At 40.9% G+C, this 22907-nt stretch overlaps 1 protein-coding gene across 3 annotated transcripts in view; it reads left to right on the forward strand.

The window, feature by feature from the left end:
* Positions 1-8295: 8295 nt before the first annotated feature.
* ANTXR1 (ANTXR cell adhesion molecule 1) overlaps positions 8296-22907 on the forward strand; it is a 215566-nt gene continuing 200954 nt past the window's right edge. For all 3 annotated transcript variants that reach the window (XR_010021671.1, XM_063078500.1, XM_063078501.1), the window contains exon 1: positions 8296-8593. Coding sequence is in view for 2 of the 3 variants with exons in the window: in XM_063078500.1 (XP_062934570.1) it covers positions 8442-8593 (152 nt within the window). In the remaining variant the exon portion in view is untranslated. The remainder of the gene's footprint in view (positions 8594-22907) is intronic.

Here is a 22907-nt window from a genome sequence, read left to right on the forward strand (position 1 = left end):
GATCAGTGCTAACCCTCTATGCTCTGAATCCAATTCTGTCTGTCTCTCTCTCTCTGTCTCTATCTGTCTCTGTGTGTGTGTCTCTTGATCACAGATTGTCAGCCTTATATTTTCTTGCTTTCCTTCTCAGTCATGAATAGCTGCTTAAATATCTCCCAACTTAAAACACACATGCACACAAGCAAACACAGAAAGCTCCTTCAGCCTTGTGGGTTTCTTTCCCACCTCCAGCCCTATCCCAGCTATTGCCCACTTTGTAGCTTCACAGTTAACTTTTTACACTGACTGTATCCATTGCCTTCCCTTTAATTTACTCTTATTGTTTTTAACACTATTTGATTTGTAATATTTATCTTTGAGCTCTTATTCGCATGAACATTTTTCATAGCTGCCATTATAAGCTATACATCTTCATATATTTTTCATGCAATAATGCACCATGAATACTTTCTCATGTTTACAGTCCTCATGTGTTTTATTTTTAATGGCAACATAATATACCACTTTATTACTGATTCAAAACTTTTTAAAAGTCATTTTCCTAACATTGAGCATTATTTTGCATTTAATTGTAACTTCGCTTAGCTCAAGGTGGTATTTAAGCACACTCATAGCCTCAACTCATATACTCATGGCTCCCAAAGCTCTTTACCCCAAGCATTGTTCTTAAGTAAAATTCATATCAGTGTCTTCTGGATAAAAATTTGCAATTAAATATGAAGAAGTAGTATCAGTTAAGAGTGAAGGAGAATATATTAGAAATTTTGGAAAAAGATACAAAGAAACATCTCAGAGAGGGAGAAAATAATCCAGCTAAAGATGACTAGTAGGTACAATTCACATATCTGAACTCTAGCTGCAATGAAGACTAGAAAATGTAGTTTTTTTTAATTCTATGTTAGGAGCACATGATTGATGAGAAACTATCAAAATGTGGAAAAAGTATTCCAAAAATGTCATAGAGTATTTCTGTTTGCTGGATTTGGATGTTTTTTCTTCTCTTTCTTTTTTCTTTTTTTTTTTTTTCTCTTTCCCACAGTTCCTGAACTGACTGCATGATTAAGAACTGTGCTATAAGCTGACCCCATTACTCAGTAAGTTTGTAATGAAGTCTCTCCGTACATCTGTCTTATAGTTTTCTGTTTAGACAGCAAATTAAAGAGCCTTCTTCTCTACCTCCTGAGATTTTCCCTCTGCCTTTAAGAAAATCTAATTTCTAGAAGACAGTATTCTGGTCATGGGTCTTTACTTCTTCCTTGTTGGCACTTGAATTTGTAATAATTCCATTGAGATTTTCCTCCATTTCAATCCAAGATAATAATTCTTCTAAGCTAAAAAGGCCCTTAGCCTTCTTTATATGTTTATGATTGACTCCACTATTTTCATCGGGTTAAACTCATAATTTAAGTAACTAAATTTATGACTACGATTAAGATTCCATGATAGGTCAGTCCTCAACCCTTGATGAGAAATATGATGGAAAGGAAAATAAAAACTGGGGTAGCAATACCATCCATGACTTGAGCTCTACCTGTTTTGACGGACGTTTGCTATAGCTTCAGGAATCAATCCCTATCCCAGGAAACATAGGGACCCTCTTACACGAATGGCATATGATTTCCCTGTGGATACTTTGGCCACAATCAGGGCAAATGCTTGTCTAAGTGAGGTTCCATGATGATCCTACTTCTTAGACACCCATCTTGGACACACACTCATTTCAGCCCGAAAACCCATGCCAGAAAGCTAACCCAGTTCTGACTGCTCCCAAGCAGTTCCATAAGGAGCCAAGGCTCAGAGGCAAATTCATCAGGTAAATACATATCTTGTTGCTGGCTACAGCTCTACCCCACTTCCCTCTGTGCCTTGGTGAGCTATGGTGCATTGTGAGTAGGGACAAGCGTCCTGGGTATCCCTTTCACCCAGACTGGAAGCAGCTTACATAGCCAGATCTGGGTCTCATTGCCACAGGCTCCTTGATCATTTTTGGATCATCTTAGTGAAGGGGTATCCCATTACTGGTAATGAGAAACATTTGTCATGTCTTAATTCATTCATCTCCTGGGAAAAATTATCCCAATGAGGTGTGGTCCAATAGTGCTTCACTGAGGATTCCATTATATCAGAACTACTCCTTGGAATCGGCACAGTGGGATGGAAGGGACATGTTGAGTTTCCTCTAGAAGATAGGCTAACCACATTGTTGTACCAATACCTGTTTATGCCTTTATCTCCCAATTAAACTCTATTAAGGTCCATGTTATATTCATTTTTGTATCTTCAGTATAAGAAAAGAGCCTGCCTTATAGTAGATATTTGAAAGCTATTTTTGAATGAATAAATGAGTTAATGAGGAGGAATAATAAGGGCTCTTTTCTAGGGATCCCTAGATATCAAAAACCAGTATCAGAAAGAAGCTTCACTGGTTATTACAACGTACTCAGACGTTAGAATTTATAGTTTAGCTATCTAGCATTCTTGGTTAGCAGAAACAGCATTGATGCCAATAGATTGTTAATGGCCCCCAGGTGTGTTTTCTATTTGTTTTCTAAATGCATCCTAGGAAACCACCAGCTCCCAGTAGTTCCTGGATGAACCAGAATCTTCATCTTTGCATTTCTCAAAGGTGATGATATGACTATACATAGTACAGTAACATCTTTGGTTCGCTGGTGGTAGAAAAATCAAACACTCTAAAAGTGTTTCTTCTAAATTTGTTCTTCTCATCTCTACAAGAAATTCACATACAATTTTCCAGAATCCTTCAATAACAATAAAAGCCAACACCTGTCATGTGCTTCCTGAGGGCCACACATGACATACATTATCTCATGAAATTGCACAACTCAATGAGGTATGTGACATTATTATGCCCATTTTGCAGATGGGTAGTTGCAGTATGGACAGGTCAAGTAACTTTCATAGTGACCCAGTTTGCAGTGGCAGAGCTGTGCTTTTCCCCAAATAGGCTGATGTGAGATTACATTATCAATCAATGTGTTGTGCAGCCTAGGGCTCAGTTTATGGGAATTACCATTAATTCTACTGATTTCAGTAGATCTCATTAGGGAAGAAGATACAAAGCAAAGAAGAGCACAAAACTGGCCACTATAGGACTGTACTTAACTACACCTGTCCCTCAAACCCCACACCACCTTGAAGAAGCTCCATTGGTTATCCCAGAGGGAGGAAACCTCCTCACCCCCACCTCCATGGTACCCCTTCTACACATTCCCATCCATGCACATATGCTCACACACTTTGAGAACAACTAGTCCCTCCTGCTTGGGACTTGGATAGTAGCCATTAGCAAAAGGATCAAAGGGCATTGAGCTTGACAGGTCTGGGCATATTTTTCCTGTATCTTCAGTTATAAAATGGCCCAGGGTCTCCAAGTAAGATCTTATTCTTAAATACACTTAAATATGCCAGAGTTGAGCAGAACTTGGCAAGACTGGGCTGAATTGGTCTTGTGTTTAGCTTTTTGCTGGCCTCGACTTGTCTAATACAGTCTTCATTGGGCATTTGTAATCTCTGGGCTTGTCAAAACCCTATACTGTACCGATCATTTTATCCTTCATCTGAGTTCTGGGTTGAGTTGGCGTGGTCTGTGCTCTAGATGAAATAAACCTTCTGTTCAGCAAGATTTGGGGTCCTTTTGAGGATTTGGTATGGACTTTTTAAGATATGCGGATATAAATTATGGATTATTCTTTTGGCTGGGGCCTTGTAAGAATGCTCTTCAGAAGGGTTGGCTATGGCTTAGGACGCACTGGGATGGTATGTGGCCTTAGCTGAGCTGGGCTGTGAACCAGATTAAACAGGATCTGTCTCTGGGCTGACATTGACTGATGCATGAAATGGGCTCATTTTTTGAGGGGGTCTGGATTAGTCAGAGTTGGGTTGGGGCCCGTGTTAAATGGGTTTTATCTCTGCATTGGAGTGGCTAACAGAGTTTTGGGATGGGTTTTGGATTGCCCTTAATTGAATTGAGGAATGTATTGGGCTGCTTTTATTTTAAGCTAGACTTGGATGGGTTTTGGATAGGGTATTAGTGAGATACTGGGTTCAGCAAGGCTCTGATGTTTCTGGGCTGAAGTTGTTGATGGCCTGGCCTATGGGATACCATTACAGGATCTTGCTCTGGACTATAGTTCTGCTTCTGGGCTTAACTTTATTACTGGTACTTTTGCTTTTCCTGTCACAAGAAGCCATCACTCAGCTTATTCATTTTCTTTAGAAACTTGGTTGTTTGAGATGATAAATTCCTTCTGGGAATACTCTCCTGACTTTTTACAGATGGTGGTCCCAGGGACCAGGGACCAGTGAGACCTCCAAGAATCAGGCAAACATTGAACCTACTTGATTGATACAAAATTTAGTGGAGGGTATCAGATTTGTTCATATTGGTATTTCCAAGGAAAAATATTTCCAAGGAAAACAATTTCTCAAGTTTTCTTGGGTAGTCTGGGTTATCTGGAGCCTTTTCCAGAACCTTTGTCAAGAACCCAAACAAGTGGCACTTAAGTGCCCAATGAAATCGTTGGAAGGTTAAATGGCAATGTTATCAGGACAACAAACTTTGTGTTTGACAGCCTTACAAAAGGGGCTCACTCACATGTGCTGGGGGTGGGAAGGCAAGTAAGGGTGAGTGAGTCATTAAGAGGCTGATAGGTAGGCAGGTCATATTTAATAATTGCTATGTCAAAGAAAGAAGCCTAGTAAATTCAGGAAGAACAGTAATTAGAGAGCAGGACTAAAGGCCTGAGCTGATCAGTCTAAGTAAGACAGACTCTCTAATCTTTGGGAAGGCAGGGAACTTGAAATTTCTGGTATCCATATATATCGTGGGACTTTTCCTTGTGCCAAATAAAACATTTGAACAATCACAAGTTACCCCCTTATCTCCTTATCTTCTTGAAAGAGAGGTCTCCCCTTCCTAGTAACCCACTGCAGTCTCACATTTCTCATGCTACCCCCACTGGAATGCTCCTTGGTGACACAGTGACATTTGTGTCAAATGAGTGGGGTTTTCTTAGGGCCCATCCTCCTGACTTTAGCAGCATGTGGTACTGATGACTACTTCCTCCTCCAAGAAACTTCTCTGCCTTGACTTCCACGTTGTCATTCAGATGCTTCCATGTGTGTAGCTCATTTTCTCCCATACTTCTCCAACCCCTGGGCACCTCCATGTATATCGTTCTTCCATGTACTTGAGTTTGAGGGGCAGAGGAGTTCCTTCCAAGCCTCACAGGTCTATCTCCATGTACTTTGACAAGGCTGATAAATCCCTTCCAGAACATTGGATTCCTTGGAAAGGATTAGAAATCAGGACACTCTCAGTCAATCAGAACACTGAACATTACCTCAAGAGGATAATGACATTCGGGCAGGGGGATCTTGATAGTTGGATGTCTCTGTAAAATTAATCTGGAAAATGCTAGCAGGAGCCAATCGGAGACTCTTCCCAAGTCCTCCTCTAGCCTACAATGACTGGTCCACCTCTCCATTTCCCTACACACAATAATTACATGCCTGGTACATCCCAACAACCAAAAGCCAAAGTTGTTGCCAATTTAGGGCAATTGATAATGTCTCCTCGCCCACTGAGCCACCACGCCAGGATCACACAAGCATCTTTATTTACCCTTTTTATACACTATGGACATCTTTGTCCTATTTCAACATTCCCTGGGAATAACCATATCTCCATAGCTCAATGTCAAATTCGCTTTTTGGTAATGCTTGGGAGACACTTTCCTACAGTGATTGAGGCTGACACAAAGCCCTCTAAGTAGAAGAGATAGCCTGGAATCAATTTCTCTGGGCTAGAGGGAGAAACAGGGTAGAGCCATTTTATTATCTAGAGACAGTCAACTTCTAGAATTTTGGAAGAAAACCAGAAACAGCTAGGACACACAAATGTCTGAGTCCCTTCAATTACTTCTCTGCCTGCTAAAGTACCATCTTTGTCCCAAGGAAGCCTCTTCCACTCTCTCCTCTTCCCCATAACTTTCACACAGAATATCCTCCTCCTCTAGGATCTGTGCACTCGCCCATATTATCAAATATATTTTTAATGCCTCTCTGAGTCCTCCCGTCCTTCAAGCCTCTTTCTACATTCAAGCCTTTTCCTATTCCTTGCCAATCCTACGAACATTTTCTTCACCACATTATCCTATCTCACATTCCTTTCCTTTCCTAATCAGTTTCTCCTGGCTTTCCTGCCTTCATTTACCCATCTAATTTCTATAGATGTTCCTACCTTCCTTCTCATTATAAAGCTGCAATGTGGTCACAATGGGTGTTCAAGCCTTTGAAAGGGGAGAAGTTATGGAAGAGGAAGACTTGGACAAGTCTGAGTGTTCTGATCTCCCCCAATTATTTTTTTCTGGGAGCAGTAATTCCCAAAGTATGGATGTCAATAGATGTTATCTGAAAAGAAGATTTTCATGGTCAAGTAAGTCTGACAAACAACAGTTAAATAGTTTTTTTTCCTACAGAAATTCTCAAGGTTTTAATATGATAGCAAGCATTTATTGGTTACCTATTATTGCATAACAAATTGTCCCCAAAAGTAGAGGCTTAAAACACTAATAAACACAATCTCATCATTTCTGTGGGTCAGGAATCTGAATGGCTTCACTGAGTGGTTCTGGTTAGGAGTCTCTCATGTTGTTACAGCCCAGTCAAGATGTCAGGCCAGGCTGCCATCATTTGAAGGCTCTACCGGAGCTGGAGGATCTATGTCCAAGATGGCATCTCAGTTCTTGCCACATGGACTCCTCCAGAGGGCTGCCTGAGTGTTCTCAGGGCATGGTGGTGGATCCCCCACAGTGAGTGTTCCAAGACAGCAAGGGGGAAACCACAAATGTCTCTTATGGCCCAGCTTCAGAAGCCACACGCCATCAGTTCTGCAATATCTTATTACTTATAGGTCAGTCTATTCAATGTGGAAGGGGTTTGAGTACCAGGAGGTGAGGGACACTGGGGATCATTTTGGAGGCCAGCTAGTGCAGTGAATTATGAATCTCCAAGATTTATTTGACAACACAATTATTGTTTAATGGAACATTCCAAGACACAAGGATTCCATGATACACTTGTTGGGGGAAAACCACCAATGCTGGTGACATTGGGGTGTAAGGGTCTCAAAGGCTCACAAGTACAGCGGAAGATGTGTGTCTGGAGGAATAAGCCTGGAAAATGGGGCACGAGTATGCACTGAGGACTTCCAGAGTGGAAGACGTGGGAAGCTAGAACTAAGGCCCCTAGTTTAGAGAGGCCACTCTAAAGAAGATTCTACAATTTAGAAAGACTAGCACAGGACTTTCCTGCCAGTCCCAAACTGCGTGGACCGTCTATACTCTTGCAAGCTGTTTACTTTCTTTGTCCTAAATCAAAGATGGGAAGGAAAAAGTCAAAGTTCACAAACTGAAAAGAACTGTTATCACAGAATCTCTAAAACACGGAGATGAAGACAATCTAGAAGGCTCAGCTGTTCCGTGCCCGGAGCACCCTTGAGCACAACACTCTGTGGGAATGTTCGTGCTGTTTCAGACTGGACCCCAACAGTCTTTTATGATCTGTGCTCGGACTTCGTAAGGTCATTTGGCTGATTCACATCACAAAGGACCCGTTTTTCCTTGCTTAATTTGCATAATGGCTTGTTTGCAAAGATTCCAGTCTGGGGTCAGAGCCACCGTGCTTGGAGGAAGCATTCATCAAGCGTTTATAGTGACCCGTATCAGCCGATTTAGGCTAAAAATGGGAAAGAAGAGATAAAAAGCCTAGAGAGAATGGAGAAGTGATCATGGAAAAAGAAAGAGAAGGTGCATGAAAAAAGGAAGGGATAAGAAAACATGCACAGCTTACGTGAACATAAGGAAAAGCAGATTTATATCCGAAGCTTGGTTAGTGTCCCGGGCGGGCCCAGCCACACTCCCCCGAACCCCCAACGTGCGTTCGCCGCCTTTGGCCACAAGGTGGCACCCTTCAAACTTTCTTCCCCATAAAAATAAAGGGGGGTGGAGAGGAGGGAGAAAAGGCAAAGCACTCCCCCAACCAAGAACAATCCGAAAACCCACCCCATAATATTTAAGATCTGGAACAAAGCAGTCAGGACGCAACTGCTTCAACTGCAAAACCTCGGCGCGGCCTCGGGAGCGGCCCGGCAGCCCGAGCCCGGAGCAGCCCCTTTAAAGAAGCGGAATACAGTATTGGGATTCTTGAAACCCGAAACCTAGAAACAGGATCGAAGCGGAAACCAGAGGGAAAACCTTGAACTCCTCCAGACAATTGCTTCCGGGGAGTTTGGAGGGAGCGAGGGGGAATAAAGGGCCCGAGAGGAGGGGCCCGCGGATGGCGCGCCCCTGAGGGTCGTGGCGAGCTCGCGGAGCGTGGGAAGGAGAGGACCCTGCGCTCTTCCCGGGCTACGGGTCATGGCCAACGTGCAGCCGAAAGCCCTCGGCTTTGGCTTCAAGTGGCTCTCGCTGGCCACTCTGGTGCTCATCTGCGCCGGGCAAGGGGGACGCAGGGAGGATGGGGGTCCAGCCTGCTACGGGGGATTTGACCTGTACTTCATTTTGGACAAGTAAGTGCCGTGAGTTGCTCCATCCTTGGCTAAGCTGGCGACGATGCTTTCTCCTCGGGCTGGGCTGGTTGGCAGGATCGCTTAGGGACAGGCACGCATCCCGGGGGACCCGGAGGGACCGCGGGGGTGGCGGCGGCCGAGCGCTGCGCCTTTGTTGGGGAGCGCTCCTCCCATCCCGCAGGGGAGGCGACGCTGCTTGTGTAGGGGACAGACTTCGTTTCTGCCTTGCTTTCTGCGACCGAGCAGCGTGCAAGGGATTTTGAGGATGCTGTTGCCTGACTTCGTGTCTGGTGAATCCTTCCCATTTTGGTGGAAAGGCTTGCTTATCAGAGGAGTAACTTGCAGACAACCTCTAAAGGGAGAGGCGTGGGCATCTTAATGTCAATCGTCCCTTTTTATGAACGCTGTCCCACAGAATGCATTACTTCTGTTCCTAATCATATAATGCATGCTCTGACTGGGCAGTTAGTGAAAATGGAAGGCAGGGTTTCTTAACCACGGTACTAGTTAGATCTAGGCTTGGTCATTCTTTGTTGTGGGGGCTGTCCTTTGCATTGTAGGATGTTTAGCGGTATCCCTGGCCTCTACCCACTAGATGCCAGTAACACTCACTCCCTCTCGCCTTCCCCGTTAGTGGTGATAACCCAGAATGTCTCCAGACATTGCAAAATGTCCCCAGCAAGTAAATTTCCCGTCTTCTTGGGCTTGAGAACCTCAGATGTAGGCGAATTCAAGTTCTTGGCCATTTGACTGGCGGCTGCCAGGGAGGTGCAGGAGCCCTGGTTTCCTTACTAAAACGGAGACTGGTTAGGCTTCAGGACTTTGCTCAAGGCAGAGCTAACTCTAACCAGTTAAACTCTCCCCAGGTCTCCATAGGTTTGCCAAGCCACAGTCATTCAAGGAAGCTTCATGCTATCTGCTAAAAACTAGCTTCAGCAATAAAAAGCCCCTCATAGAAGACCCATGCGTATTAAAACTGTGAGCTCCCCAGTGCCAGAAGAGGCGCTTGCTGTTACAGTGGTGGGGAGATGAATTTCACAGACTGGAAAGTATTTGGGAGTTGGAAAAAGAGTCCTGCAAAATAAGCTGGCCAGCTAGACACCAAATGTGCTTTGCAGTTGCCCCTGGAGTTTGAGTTTTCCGTAAAAGCTGTTTTGAACTTCAGATTCTTTGGATGAAAAGCGAGATCTTTTTCTCACAGATTTATGAGAAGGTGGCTACTTAAAATATACTCCAATGCTAAGAAGTGGAATTTCTTTTGTTGCTTCTAGTGGCTGGGGGCGCCAGCTCACAGACTCGGAGACAATGTCTGAAAACAGTCAGAGGTGCCCATCATTCATGCTTTTAAAAAAGCCCGTTCAGAAGGACGGGAAAAAATACAGGAAAACTAGAAAAAATGAACAGAGTTACTATGTCCTCAGATGAAATGACTTGATACTGTAGGGTAATAAATTCTCCCCAAGTTAATTTGTACATTGAATTACACTTTTCAGTCAAAATTGTGAAAGAATTTATTTTGGTGATGGGAGGAATTTAACAAAATGATTCTAGGCTTAGAGAATTAAAAGGTAGAAAGAGCTAAAACATTACCTTTTGGAAAAGAATAATGAAGAAATACTTTCCCTCCAAATATTAAAATGTTATTATAAGGCAAGTTAATAAAAACAGGAGGTAAAGGCCAAAGAATAGGCAAACAGAATAGTAAATCTAGAAACAGATCTAAGCTCATGTAAGCATTTAGTAGAATTTCAAATCAGTAGAGATTTGAAATTCATTATTTTAAAAAATCATTAATTTTTTAATGATTTTAATTAAATAATTAATTCATTATTTTTAAAAATCATTCTTAGACAAATGATTGATAACCTGGGGGAAGAAAAAGGTATAATACCACACACCAAAATAAATTCCAGAAGAATTAAAAATTTAAATGTTTAAAATGAAATGATCAAAAAACTAGAAGATAATTTAGATGAATATTACCATAATCTTAGGTTTAGAGCTTTTAAAACAGGACAAGGCAGAAACCATAAAGGAAAACACAGACAGATTTGAATATCTTAAAAGTTTATACTTCTATAAGTGAAAAAAAATCCCATAAATAAAATATAATAGCAAGTTACAAAAGGTTCAGAAACATAAGTCACTCTCTAAAGATAGATCTTAAAAAATAACCTCAATAGAAAGTAGCCTTACTCTATAACTTACAAGAGAAAAATATATGAGAGTCAGTTAATGAACAAAAAAGCTCAACTTTGCTAATAACCAAAGAAATGAAAAAAATCAAACAAGACGTAATTTTTATTAGGTTGGCAAATACTTTTAAAGAATTACAATATTCAATATTGGCCAACTTGTTTAAAGTAGGCAGTGTCATATCTTTCAGGGAAATATAAATTGGTGCAGTCTCTCTAGGTTTACGCTGTCCAATAGAACTTTCTAGGATGATGGAAATGTATATCTGCACTGTCCAATATGGTAGCTACTAGCTATATGTAACTACTGAGCACTTGAAATGTGGCTAGTACGATTAAGGAAGTGAATTTTTAATATTATTCAAGTTTAATTAATTTAAATAGCCATATGTGGCTACCATATTGAATAGTCCGGACAAGAAGATAATTTGGCAACATGTATCAAATGCTTTTAAAAAATGAGGGGTTTACCTTTCCATCCAGCAATTCCATGTTCTAAAGAAAAAATCCAAATAGTCACGAAGAAGTGCCTACATGTATGTTCATGGCAATGCTGTTTATAATGATAAAACCGAAAATTGCCTAAATGTTCAACACAGGGGATTTATTAAGTAACGCGTGATATTTGCATAGTATCGAATGTACATTACATATTATGCATGCTTGTAATCTATTTTAGAAGAAATATGTAATGCTCATAATATATTCTTAGGTGAAAATACAATTACCAAACATTGTATGCATTATGATTCTACCTTTGTAAAAAAGTTAAGCATACACATGTGTATATCTGTATCTACCCAGTATGTTATGGTACAGTATGGTATGGTATGATATGTCATATGGTAGTCGTATATCTGTCTAGAAGACAGGATTTTTAAATTCTGTTTTTATGCTTTTCTGAATTTTCAAAATTTTCTGTAATGAACATATGTTGCTTTATATTCAACAAAAATAAGTTATTTTGAGTTTTTAAAAAATCATGTCAAGTATGGAGAGGGTCTCTAACCAGTGGGCTAAGTTCCAAGCCCCTCACTACCATAAAAGATGCTGTTTCTTTTATATTTAATCCTGGAGTAAATTTCTAAAAGCACCATAGGATACTTTGAAGCACATTAGAGAAAACTGCTCCAGGAAAAAAATGATAGGGAGACTGCTACAGGCACGTACCTTTACATTCAGGTGGACACCTCTGACTTCCTAAAGTGGTCCTAATGCTTGAAGAGAGAGAGATTTTTGTGCTGAATGAAAAACTTGCTAGAACTAGGTACGATGGTGTGCACATCTCCAGCTTGCCATCTTGCTCCACGCTAATTTGTGTGGTTGTTGAGTCCAGAGCTGGGGGATGGCCCAAAAGGCACTGATGGCAAACAGGCCCCTGGGTGGTCCCTAAAGACACGGTCTTCTGTCTTAGAAAGAACCTCCTCAGACAGTGCTGTCCAGCACCCAACCACAGCAGAGTCGGAGGGGAAAGAATGCTGACTTGTTTTTTCCTTGGACTTCCACGATCCTTTGGCTGGCAAGATATTGTCTACAGGCTGAATCCAGTGGATCACAGGGGACTGAATGCACCATTCTTCTCCCACCCCTTCAATTCCCTTTTCCCCTGCGACTATTTCTCTTTTCCATGACATTAAATCTCAGCTCATTTCAGCTTTAAGCAGGATGCATCTCTGGCCTGAAGGGAACCCAGATTATACTTTTAATGGAACACCATGTTTTCTCTACCAGGAGCAAAAGACTTCATAATGATAACCTAGAATACCACAGTAACACAATAGGGCATTATTAGCGGCTTTGGCAACTGGGCTGGCAGACTGGGCCGCACAAGGCTTTATACTGATGGAATTTCATGTTCATTTAATCATGCTCTTCTGGTTATAGTCAGGAAAAGTAGATTGCTGGAAATTCAATCAAGGATTTGAAAAGTCAGATTTGGAAGGCCTCTGTCCAGACAAAAACAGCAGTGGAGCAACTAAGCCTCTTTTAAGTCTTCCAGGGGGTCTTCTAAGATTATACACCCATTTGACCAACTCACGGACACGAATGTACCTTTCCTCTCTCACGAGGCCTTCTGTTATTACAGTATAATACATATATGTATCATATATTGGTCTATTTTATACAGAGCTATTAGTCACTTAAGTGGAGAAAGTGGATTCTCCACCATGAGTCTCAGGGAAGTATTGGCTGTATTATATATGCCCCAAAGACTTGCAAAATAGAAGGTAGGGAAGAGAGCAGGAGGAGTGGAGGAGATGGTAGGCAGGAGGATGGGAATAAGTGCTGAACAGCTTTATTCATAGGACTTTCCAAAGCCACAGCCTGTCATTTATTTCCTGCACCTAGTAAATCCTTATGTTTGTGAAGGACCCTGATAGGCTCACCATGTCCTCCTTCCCCCTTAGAGCTCTCAGCTCCCATCTGTGACTTGCTTCCTGTTCAGCACCAATTTTCTCCTTCTCTTTTCCCCATACAAAAGAACTCTGTCTTGCCATTCACCCAAAGGGCCAACCACAGCACCACAACTGCATGACCTGACGGTAGTGCTGATCTGTAGGACGAGACTATGTTATACTCCAGGGACATGGTTGTTGGACAGATTTTTGTAGCATTAGTCTGGGAACCTTACCACCAGGTCTAGTACTGCTTTTCTGGTAAAATACTTTCTGGGTTCCCAACTACTTACTTATGAAAGAAATCTTTAGAGTTGGAAACTGTGTGAGTTTCACAAACTCTTATGCTCTCACAAGGGACCTGAAGACAACCTTGTTTGGTAGGGACGGCAAGCATAACTGCCCTCAGAGAAAACCTTTGTTCAACCCAGTGGGTTAAGTGACCTGCCCAAGAACCTAGGATTAGATCATGACAGAGTCAGGACAGTGTCTGCTTCTGACTCCCGGCCCAGATCTTTCTGCTCATCTCTGCCTTGTGCAGTTGGGCCATAATGAGAAGCACATGGCAATACAACTAGAGGAACTGGGTGGATTCCAAGAATTAAAAATCTCTGCATTGGAGTTTCAGTAAATCATGGTGCATAAGGCAATTAAGGTTACTTAATAGAGGAGCTACTGCTCCAATGTTAAGTCAGCTGCAATTGATTGAAAGTTTCAGGGACTCCAACACCCTGCAGCCCACAGAGATGCTTCAGAGATCTGGGGGGTTACTGATGAATCAGGCCCTAACATATGTTGGGGACATCTGATTCTGATGCACTTAAAGGTCCAGCAAATAAGTGATTTGTTCAGATTGAATCTGGTGGAAAAGGGAAATTCAAGTCTGTAAATGTTTTAAAACACACAGATGTAGCTTGTTTTCAGAAATACTTTAGAAGATGGCTTAGAATAATGAAAATGCAAATTGGCTGTGAATAAGGAAAACAGAGTCCATTAGAAGGTACTTTGAAAATGCTACAAGAATAATTTTGAAAGGGGTAAGAAAAAAAAATTTTCCTAGGGGCTAGGAATTTAGGAACTTCTTTTCGTTGGTTTTTTTTTTTTTTTTTTTTTGGCCTGGAAGTGGATTCTATGGTTGGTTTTAAATGTTCCTGCAATTAGATTCCAGGTTTGGTGAGGGCCTATCAGGTCAGGCAGTAGTTGATAGAACTGCCTACAAATTGGAAGGTTTGGCATATGGGTCAAAAATAAAAATAAATAAAGCAAAAGTGTTTTGTTTTGTTTTGTGTTTTTTGTCTGGGTAGCCAAGTAATTACCTCTACTTTCCTTAGCTTTGGAAACCTGGTAAGACTCAATGTCAAGCTGAGAATAGAATCCAGGAGTGTTGGAGGAAGGTACCCGTCTAGTCCCTAGATAACCTGTAATTATCTCCAAATGCTAGAGGACTCCTAGTGGTCTGGCATCTCTTAGGGAGACTTGGCTGTCAAGTAAATGCAAATGGGATTTATTTTATGCTAATTTAGAACATGTATCTATCTTTGGTGTGGGGCCAAGAGACTGTATCTTGCCACTCCCCCTGATTACTCTGCAACAAAAGACAAAGTGGGTATTTGGACATTTCCTGACATGTTTTGCAGACATGTCGGGTTTGTTCGTACTGCAAAGGTAATGAGATTTCTTCAGTTTAACTCTGCTGATTTTTTTTATTCATTTGGCATAGATACCATCTCAACTCTGATCACAAATGTGTAGACCAATAAAGGCACAGAAAACACAATGCCTATTGCAAGCAATGTCCCAAGGAAGGCAAAAGAAGCAGGAAGCAGTTCCAGACTATTGGCTTTTAAGGCAGAAGGATGTTAGAAGGACTCCAGGCAGCCAATGCTAAAGGTTCCAATGAGAATTTGAGGTACAAGACAGCTAAAGTCGATTTTAGATCAATAAGAAGAAATAGTAAATAATATTTACTAAGCCGATGCTACCTGCCAGGCACTGTGGTAAACACTTTGCCTGTATGATTCCACTCAGTCTTTGCAACCCCATAAGGTCTGTATAGTCATGATCACCATTTTACACATGAGGAAACTGAGGTTTAGCAAGGCTAGCCAAGGTCACTCTAAGTGGTGAAACTAAATCTCAAGTCCAAGCCTCTCTAACTCAGGATGTACTTACAAAGATGGAAAGAATGTAAACATGCAAAAGAACATTGAATCAGGGTAGGTTAGGTTATGCCATGGTAACAAATAACCCTCAAAATCTTAGGGACACAAGACTATACTCTTATTCTCTGCATATGCTACATGTCTGAAGGGAATCAGCTGGGGCTTTACTCATGGTAGTTGTTCTGGGAGCCAGGCTGGCGGACACTCCTTCTTGACACCTGCTGCCACGATTGCAGCTTGCAGCTGCAAGGGAAGAGAATGCTGCAGTTGTCTTCCTGGCAGTGAAATCTCCAGCCCAAAGTGACATGCATTCATTCACTCACAGCCCATCAGCCTGACCTACTCATATGGCCTCACCCTATGGAAAGGGGACTGAAGAAGTGCAGTCCTCCCATGAATCTAGAATGAAAAGAAGGCCAGATGTGGGTGGACATTAACTACCTTTACTGCAAACATATAAACACTGCCTTGGCCTGACTAAGCATGAAGAGAGGGTAAAGAGATAAGACTTCTGGAAAAAGGTCAGTTTTGAGCTATGTCCTATAGTCTCAGCCTAGAATTACTGCCAGACTTGATGGCTCCCGCTCTTTTCCTCCCTTTCCCATTCTCCTCATTCTTTAGAGGAAACATTCAGTGCAGTGGGCAAGGATTAAATTAGATTAAATGGAAGGTAGAAATGAAGATTAGACATGCTCCCTTGCTAAGTATTACATGAATATATTTGAAAGGTAAAAATCTCTTTTTCCATAATATGTGGAATATGAGAAAATATGAAAGGCCAGACAGAACAGCCCTGGAATACTGCAGCAGGGATCCCAGAAGATGCTCGTATGTGGCAGAGGCTGATTCAGAGTTTACATCAAGAGTGTCTGGGCTCCAACTAGTGTTTCTCAATGGGGGTGTTGGTGGCATTTTCTGTGGGACAGTTTTTCGTTGTGAGGGACTGTAAGATGCTTAGCGTTCCTGATGCTTGCTTTCTAAATGCCATTAGCATTCCTGATCATTGTGATAACCAGTACACAAAATGCTTGTAACATTTATTTGTAAATGACTTTGTCTTGAGTGGTACGACCCTGGTTGACGACCACTGACTGAAGGATTGACAGGGTAGAGCAAGGCATGCCGATGATGTTGACTCCTAGCACTCAGCGACCACATCTGAGCAGACGGGGAGCATTCATCTGGAGGAAGTAGTGGGGGGGCTTCAATAATAGGAGAACTACTGGAAATTACAGACCTTGGAAATGAATGTGCTAAGCCAGGTTCTCAACCAGGGGCTGGATCAGAACTTCAGAGAGCTGAGGCAGGTGTGTGTATTTTGGAAAAGATCCCCAGGTGCTTCTGATATGGGTCCCTTCCTCCCACAATAAATTGTAAGACTGAATAGGAAACAAGGAAAGCTGCCCTGTAATGCTGGCCTTTCTTCTCTGTTGTGAGGATGTAGCTGAGACAGCACACACTAGACTCCAAGCAGAGTTCTTATTTTAGACTGTGGTAGGAGAAGTCCAACATGATGTGGAGGAAGCAAAGTTCACAGGTAGGTCATTCTTTGCCCTTCAGTGTTGCCAGGTCCTCCCTTATGTGCATACACATATAAGACATGGTGTTTGCTAGGACAGTCCTTCACTCCCTTTCTGTCAAGACTGCATGCGTGAAATGTGCTCCAGTGCCTCACAGGAATGAACCAAGGCTCAAACACAGGGGTTAAGAGGGCTGACTTTGGAATCAGGCATCTCTGGCATTAGCTCAACTTTCACCAAGCATTGTGACCTTGGGCAAATTACTTAGCCTCTCTGAACCTCAGTCTTCTCACTAATAAAATAGGCATTAAAATTTCTGCCTCACAGAAGTATTATAAAGATTAAACAAGATTAAAACCTTTAATCAAGCATTCGGCACATGAGTGCTTAGATAATAGATGGTGGTAATGATGGTGATGGTGATGGTGGTGAGGTGATGGTAATAGCAATGGTGGTGGTAGTGATGATGATGGTGATGGTGGTGGTGATGGTGATGATGGTGGTGATGATAGTGATGGTGGTGATGGTGGTGATGCTCTTGGTGATGACAGTGGTGATGATGGTGATCGTACATGTCTCTGGGGTACAGAGTTGAATATCAATACCTGTTTGCAATATTATATCATCTATCCCTGTAGCGGGAACAAGGAAAAAACAATAAGTGAAATTGGGAGCTCTTTTATACTGAGGAGCAAAAGGACTTGAGCTGTTGGCTGTGAGCAAATGGGAGAGGAAAAAGTTACAGGTAAGGTTCAGGTTTCAGAAAGAAAGAAAAGCTCAGTGTGGATGTGTTGAGTCTGAATATGTGGGACATTTGGGTGGAGATGCTGAGTAGGCAGATTGGTTGACAGTCTGGAACTGAGAATAAAGACTTGAGCGTTATTAGCCCAAGGGTAGTAGCTGAAAATGTGGGTGTGGATAATAAATAATATTGAGATAATATCAAAATTTTAAAATGTCAAGAAGAGGTGGAGTTTGAAGAGGAAGATGGCCAGGGTCCAACCCAGAGGGATTGCCAACAGCAGTTATCTAGGCAGAAGAAACTCCAGTAAACAGAGCTGAGAGGCAGCAGTCAGAACAGTCAGAAGAGAATCAGCAAAGAACTGTACCACCGAGGCAAAGAGGGACAGAATTTCACTGGAGGAATGATCACTAGATGTTTTCCCCCTAAAATCATCTCCACCTTTATTCTAGTCTCGGTGAATGGTGGCTCCATAAACACATATGCTTAAGCTCAAGTTCCAGGAGTAATTCTCTCTCTCACTCTGCAAGGCCTGATGGTGATGCTCCCACAGCTTTCCTGAGCCTTCCATTCTCTGCCTGGTCATTGCCTTAGCCCAGGCCTTCTCCATTTTCACCCAGGTCACTGAAACATTCTCGAAATTGGTTTCTTTGCCTCTTCTTTCCCCCTTCCCCCACCTTGTGTAGTTGGTACTGATACGACATTGATCTTTTTAGAACATAGATCTAATCGGGACACCATCTTTCCTAACCCCCACTTCTTACACTTTAAACACTCTGAAGCTCTATTAGGATAAAATGTAAACTATTCAGCCAGGTATTCAAGACGCTTATTGTTCAGGGCACTATGTACTCACATTTTCCAACCTTTATCTCTTACCATGTGCCACACCTTTGTAATTTCCAACAAAACTGTACTGTGCAATTCCCTAACCTAACCCATGCCCTCTCTTACTTTTAGCCATGATGCCCTTCATTACCACTCCCATCTTTACCTAGATAATGCCCACTTATCCTTTGAGACAATTACTAGTACTTGGTTGCCTTCCATCACTAGTTGTGGGATCCCTATGGTCCAAAAAAGATTAAGAACAATCACTTCTCTACGTAACACCCTCATTCAAAATCCTTTCCCTATTCAGAGTTCCCCCAACCCCATAACAACTCATATCCCATGATAAGCAGTGGAGGGGTCTATTATCAAGAGATGGAGAGGAAAAACCCTTAGTGTTTGTTCTCTGGGGTCTCATCCGGTGACCTTACCGTCTCTTCCCCTGACACTCAATGATATGCAGCCCCAATTAATGAGTACCTGTAGGAACCTCCTGGAATAGGGCTTTCCCGACATCTTGATGGAAAAAGGATGATGATTCTTCATCAGCCCACCATCAACCATTATATAAAAAATAATGCAGGCTCCAGGTTCACAGAAATTATATAGCAAAGAAGAGAAAAGTTAAGAGTCCTAACTGTAACTGTACCGTAGCCACAATAATAAACAATATAAGGCAAAAGGTAATAAAGGATGCCATTGGGCAGCCCTAAGCATAAATAAATAAATGTAGAATGTTAAACATCATTGTTAACAGGGTGACCAAACATCCTGATTTGCCCAGGACAGTTTCTGGTCTATGATTTCTGTCCCAGTATCATTTTAGTAGCTTCCCCTTTTACTCTTGAACGTGTCTCAGTTTGGATTTTAAACTCTATGGTCATCCTGATAATTAACTATCATAAAAGATAATTATCAAAGGAATAAAAAGGGAGAGGACTAAAGGACAAACAGTTGAAGCACTTGCATATACATTGTTCCATTAAAGTGGGCGACCAGTTCAGCACTCCAGATTCCGTTTTAAGTACCCCAATTGTAAGCCTTTCCTATTATCCCTGCCCCCAAATTCCCACAACAATTAGTGGAATTTTTCTCACTATCTTAGCAACAAACACTTTGAATTGTAATTGTACATTTCCTGACCCCTCCATGGGAAGGCAGTGTGCACAGTGCCCAAGAGAACAGGGTTAAATGCCAGAAAGGAGACTTTATGAGCATAGCGTTTGGACTGAGAATGGACTCTAAGGCTAGACCCCCCTGGGATCAAATCCTAACCCTGCCAGCTGTGTGTTCTTGAGCAAGTTACTTAATCCCTCTGTGAACTTAGTTTCTTCATCTGTAAAAAGGGAGATAATATTATGTATCATATAGGGTCTTTGTGCTCAGAAGAACATCAACTGCATTGGAAATACTAGCTATTATTAAATGGCAATGAATGTAAAGTGCTAGGCACATTTTCTTCTGCTTAGCAAATACTCAGTAAATGTCAGGTTTTGTAATCATTTATCTTTTTTTTTTTTTTTTTTTTGGCAGCTGGCTAGTGTGGGGATTTGAATCCCTGACCTTAGTGTTATAACACCATGCTTTAACCATTGGAGCTAACCGGCCAGACTTAATAATCTTTACAGATTCCAAAGGACCCACCAGCCATCCATTTATTGTTGAATCAATAAATGGCATACTATAAATAGATGAGAACTGAGAAAAAGCCATATACTTTAGCAAAAATAAAGGCAATTGGTGACTTTTGGAAGTTCTGTTTCAAGACATCATAAGTGCAGAAACTAAAATTTAATGTGCTGAGGGGCTTCATGGGAGATGAGAAAGGAAAGAACATGTATGACTTCAGGAAAAGGAACTGAGCATAGAAGGTTAGCTTCTCTCTTATCCCTTCCCCCCATCATCTAAAACTGTCCCATCCTCCCCAAAAGAGAAGGTCTTAAGGAGGTGTCTAGGGGAAGCCTGGGTCAGGGCCAGAGACTCAGCACAGTGATACTGACATGCAACACACTTGTAAGAAATTGCATTAGAAACAAAGCAGATGGTCTGAGTTTGAAGGAGGTCAGCCAGGGTCTACTTTCAGCTCTATTGCCAAGTTGTGAAAAACTTTCAGAGAAAGATTTTTGAGGAGCCCTAAGAACAATCCCAAGTCTGGAAGTGAGTTTAAAGTAAAGAGTGGGACAGGAGGGATGAGAGCCAGCCCCCTGGAGCCCTGTGGTCATTATGCATCATCTTTAAGCAGAAGCAGCAGCACCAGGGAGTCCAAGGGGAAATTAAGCCACAGAAGAGCTGGCTGGTAGAAACCAGCCCTCTTCGTGACAGTGATTCTGTCCAGCATTGCTGAGTCCGTCCCATAGATCCCAGGCCTCCAGGGAAATGGCAGAGTTCTGTCTTTGATTATGCAATGCAACAGGGATCAGGAATGAAGCCAGGTATAGTAAGTTGCACAGTGTGAACCTGGGGAGAGACCAGGCCAAAAAAAACACCCTACATATGGCAAGCTAGAATGGTGTGACCATGTCCAAAACAAACAAACAAACTATGCAAGGGTGAAGATCCTTTGTGGAAATGACCAGGATCAATTCCATTCCCCACCTGCCCCTAAGTAAATGGAAGAACAGCATAAGCTTACCTTAGCCATCGAGACTAACTCCTTCCCCCAGACTGAGTTCTTAAAGAAGTTTATAAGTGTGAGATGATGCAAATATATGTGTGTATATATATGTATGTATATACACACACACCATTTTGGAAGCAAATGCCAGGCCCAGTTATACCTTCTCACATTCACCTTAAGATAAATGATTAGACAAAATTATGGAGGTGGAAGGAGAAATTATATATTTTAATGAAAAGCATTTTCAATAGCGAAAAAGGTAGATTGTCGCACCATGTGGCTTCAGTGAAATTAAATAAAACAAGAAATTTGTGAAACAGGAGATAAAATATGAATGAGAAGAGAAGGGACCCAGAACAGTTAAAGAAGTATAAAATAATGTAGAAAAATTTAAAGTCTCCTGAGAAACAGTAAAGAGCAGAACTGACAATGCAGAAAATGAAATAAACAATGAAAATGTTTGAGTTCTTATAATTTGAAAGGAGAAATGCAGTTAGATGAAAGAGAAGATGATGAATAATGAATGACAAAAATAAATATATAAAATACCAATAATTTTGCATTGCATAATTATAGTCTAGAAGAAACATTCTAAGACTTAATAGAAGAGAACTTTTCTTATTTAAAAAACAACCTGAAAATACAGATTGAATAAGCTTATCAAGTAACAATCGAAATTAATTATTCATTAAAAGAGACCAATACTTAGACATTTCCTGGTTAAATTTTTTAATTTCAAAGACAAAAGAAAAATTCTATGAGGGGGAAGAAAACACAGGTTTCCTACAAAGGCTCTGCAACATTAAATGATGAAGAATTTGGGTTGACAAAATTCATCTTTAATGATGGGTAAAATAATTTTGGTGGATAAATTTTGATGGATTATGACCTAAAATGTTGTACTTAGCCACGATGTCATTTACATGTGAAGAAAATAGAAAAGCATTTTTGAATAGATATAGATTCCTTTAGAAAGGGTGGTGGGACAATTTTCTTCAGGCGATTATCCAAAAAATGAATCAAGTTTTTTTGTTTTTAACACTTAAAATAAAACAGTTATTATATAAAAGAAGTGGCAATGACCATTAAGGCCATTTAAGCAAATATATGTCTAGTTAGTATTTTTGATAAATTTTAAGATGATAGTGCATCAGTAAACAAGAGCAAAAAAGAACAAGCTGAAATAAGAAACTTTTGGAGAAAAAATACACGATATCTGCATATTCAAATCCATTGGAAGCAATGACCACAGCATTGATATTACAGAAAGTAGATTCTGTTTATCTGAAGACAGTTTGAGAAACTAAGCAGAAATTCAGTAACCATAAATTAAGCAGAAAGAATACAGACATTAAAATTATGAGAAAAGAGATAAGTAATACAACGTCTAAGTAGAGGATATCTAGTATATATACAATAAGAATTCTAAGAATAAAGAACATTTATGAGAGATACAATAAAAAATAATAGTAAAAGATAATTTTCCTGAGCTGCAGAAAGATTGTAGTCTTCAGATCTAGAGGATTTAGCAAATACTCAGCCTAATTAATTTTTTAAAATTAATTTTAAAAAATGATCCATAACTTACACAATCTTAGATAACTTCCTAAAGTATGAGAGTTAATAGAAAAGTATACACTCTTCCAAAAAGGAAAAAAATAGGTCTGCGACCCCATTAAAAAGAAAGTGAGACTCAGATTGGCAGTAGATTTTTTACCCTACCACATTAAATGCTCAAAAACACCTCAATAATTATAGAGCCTTGAGTGAAATGTGATTTTTAAGTTCCTTAGCCAGCTCTCTCAGACATGTAAAAATTAGAAATGTATACCATTCACATACATTACTTGA

This window comes from Cynocephalus volans, chromosome 14, assembly GCF_027409185.1.
Source record: "Cynocephalus volans isolate mCynVol1 chromosome 14, mCynVol1.pri, whole genome shotgun sequence".
NCBI lineage: Eukaryota > Metazoa > Chordata > Mammalia > Dermoptera > Cynocephalidae > Cynocephalus > Cynocephalus volans.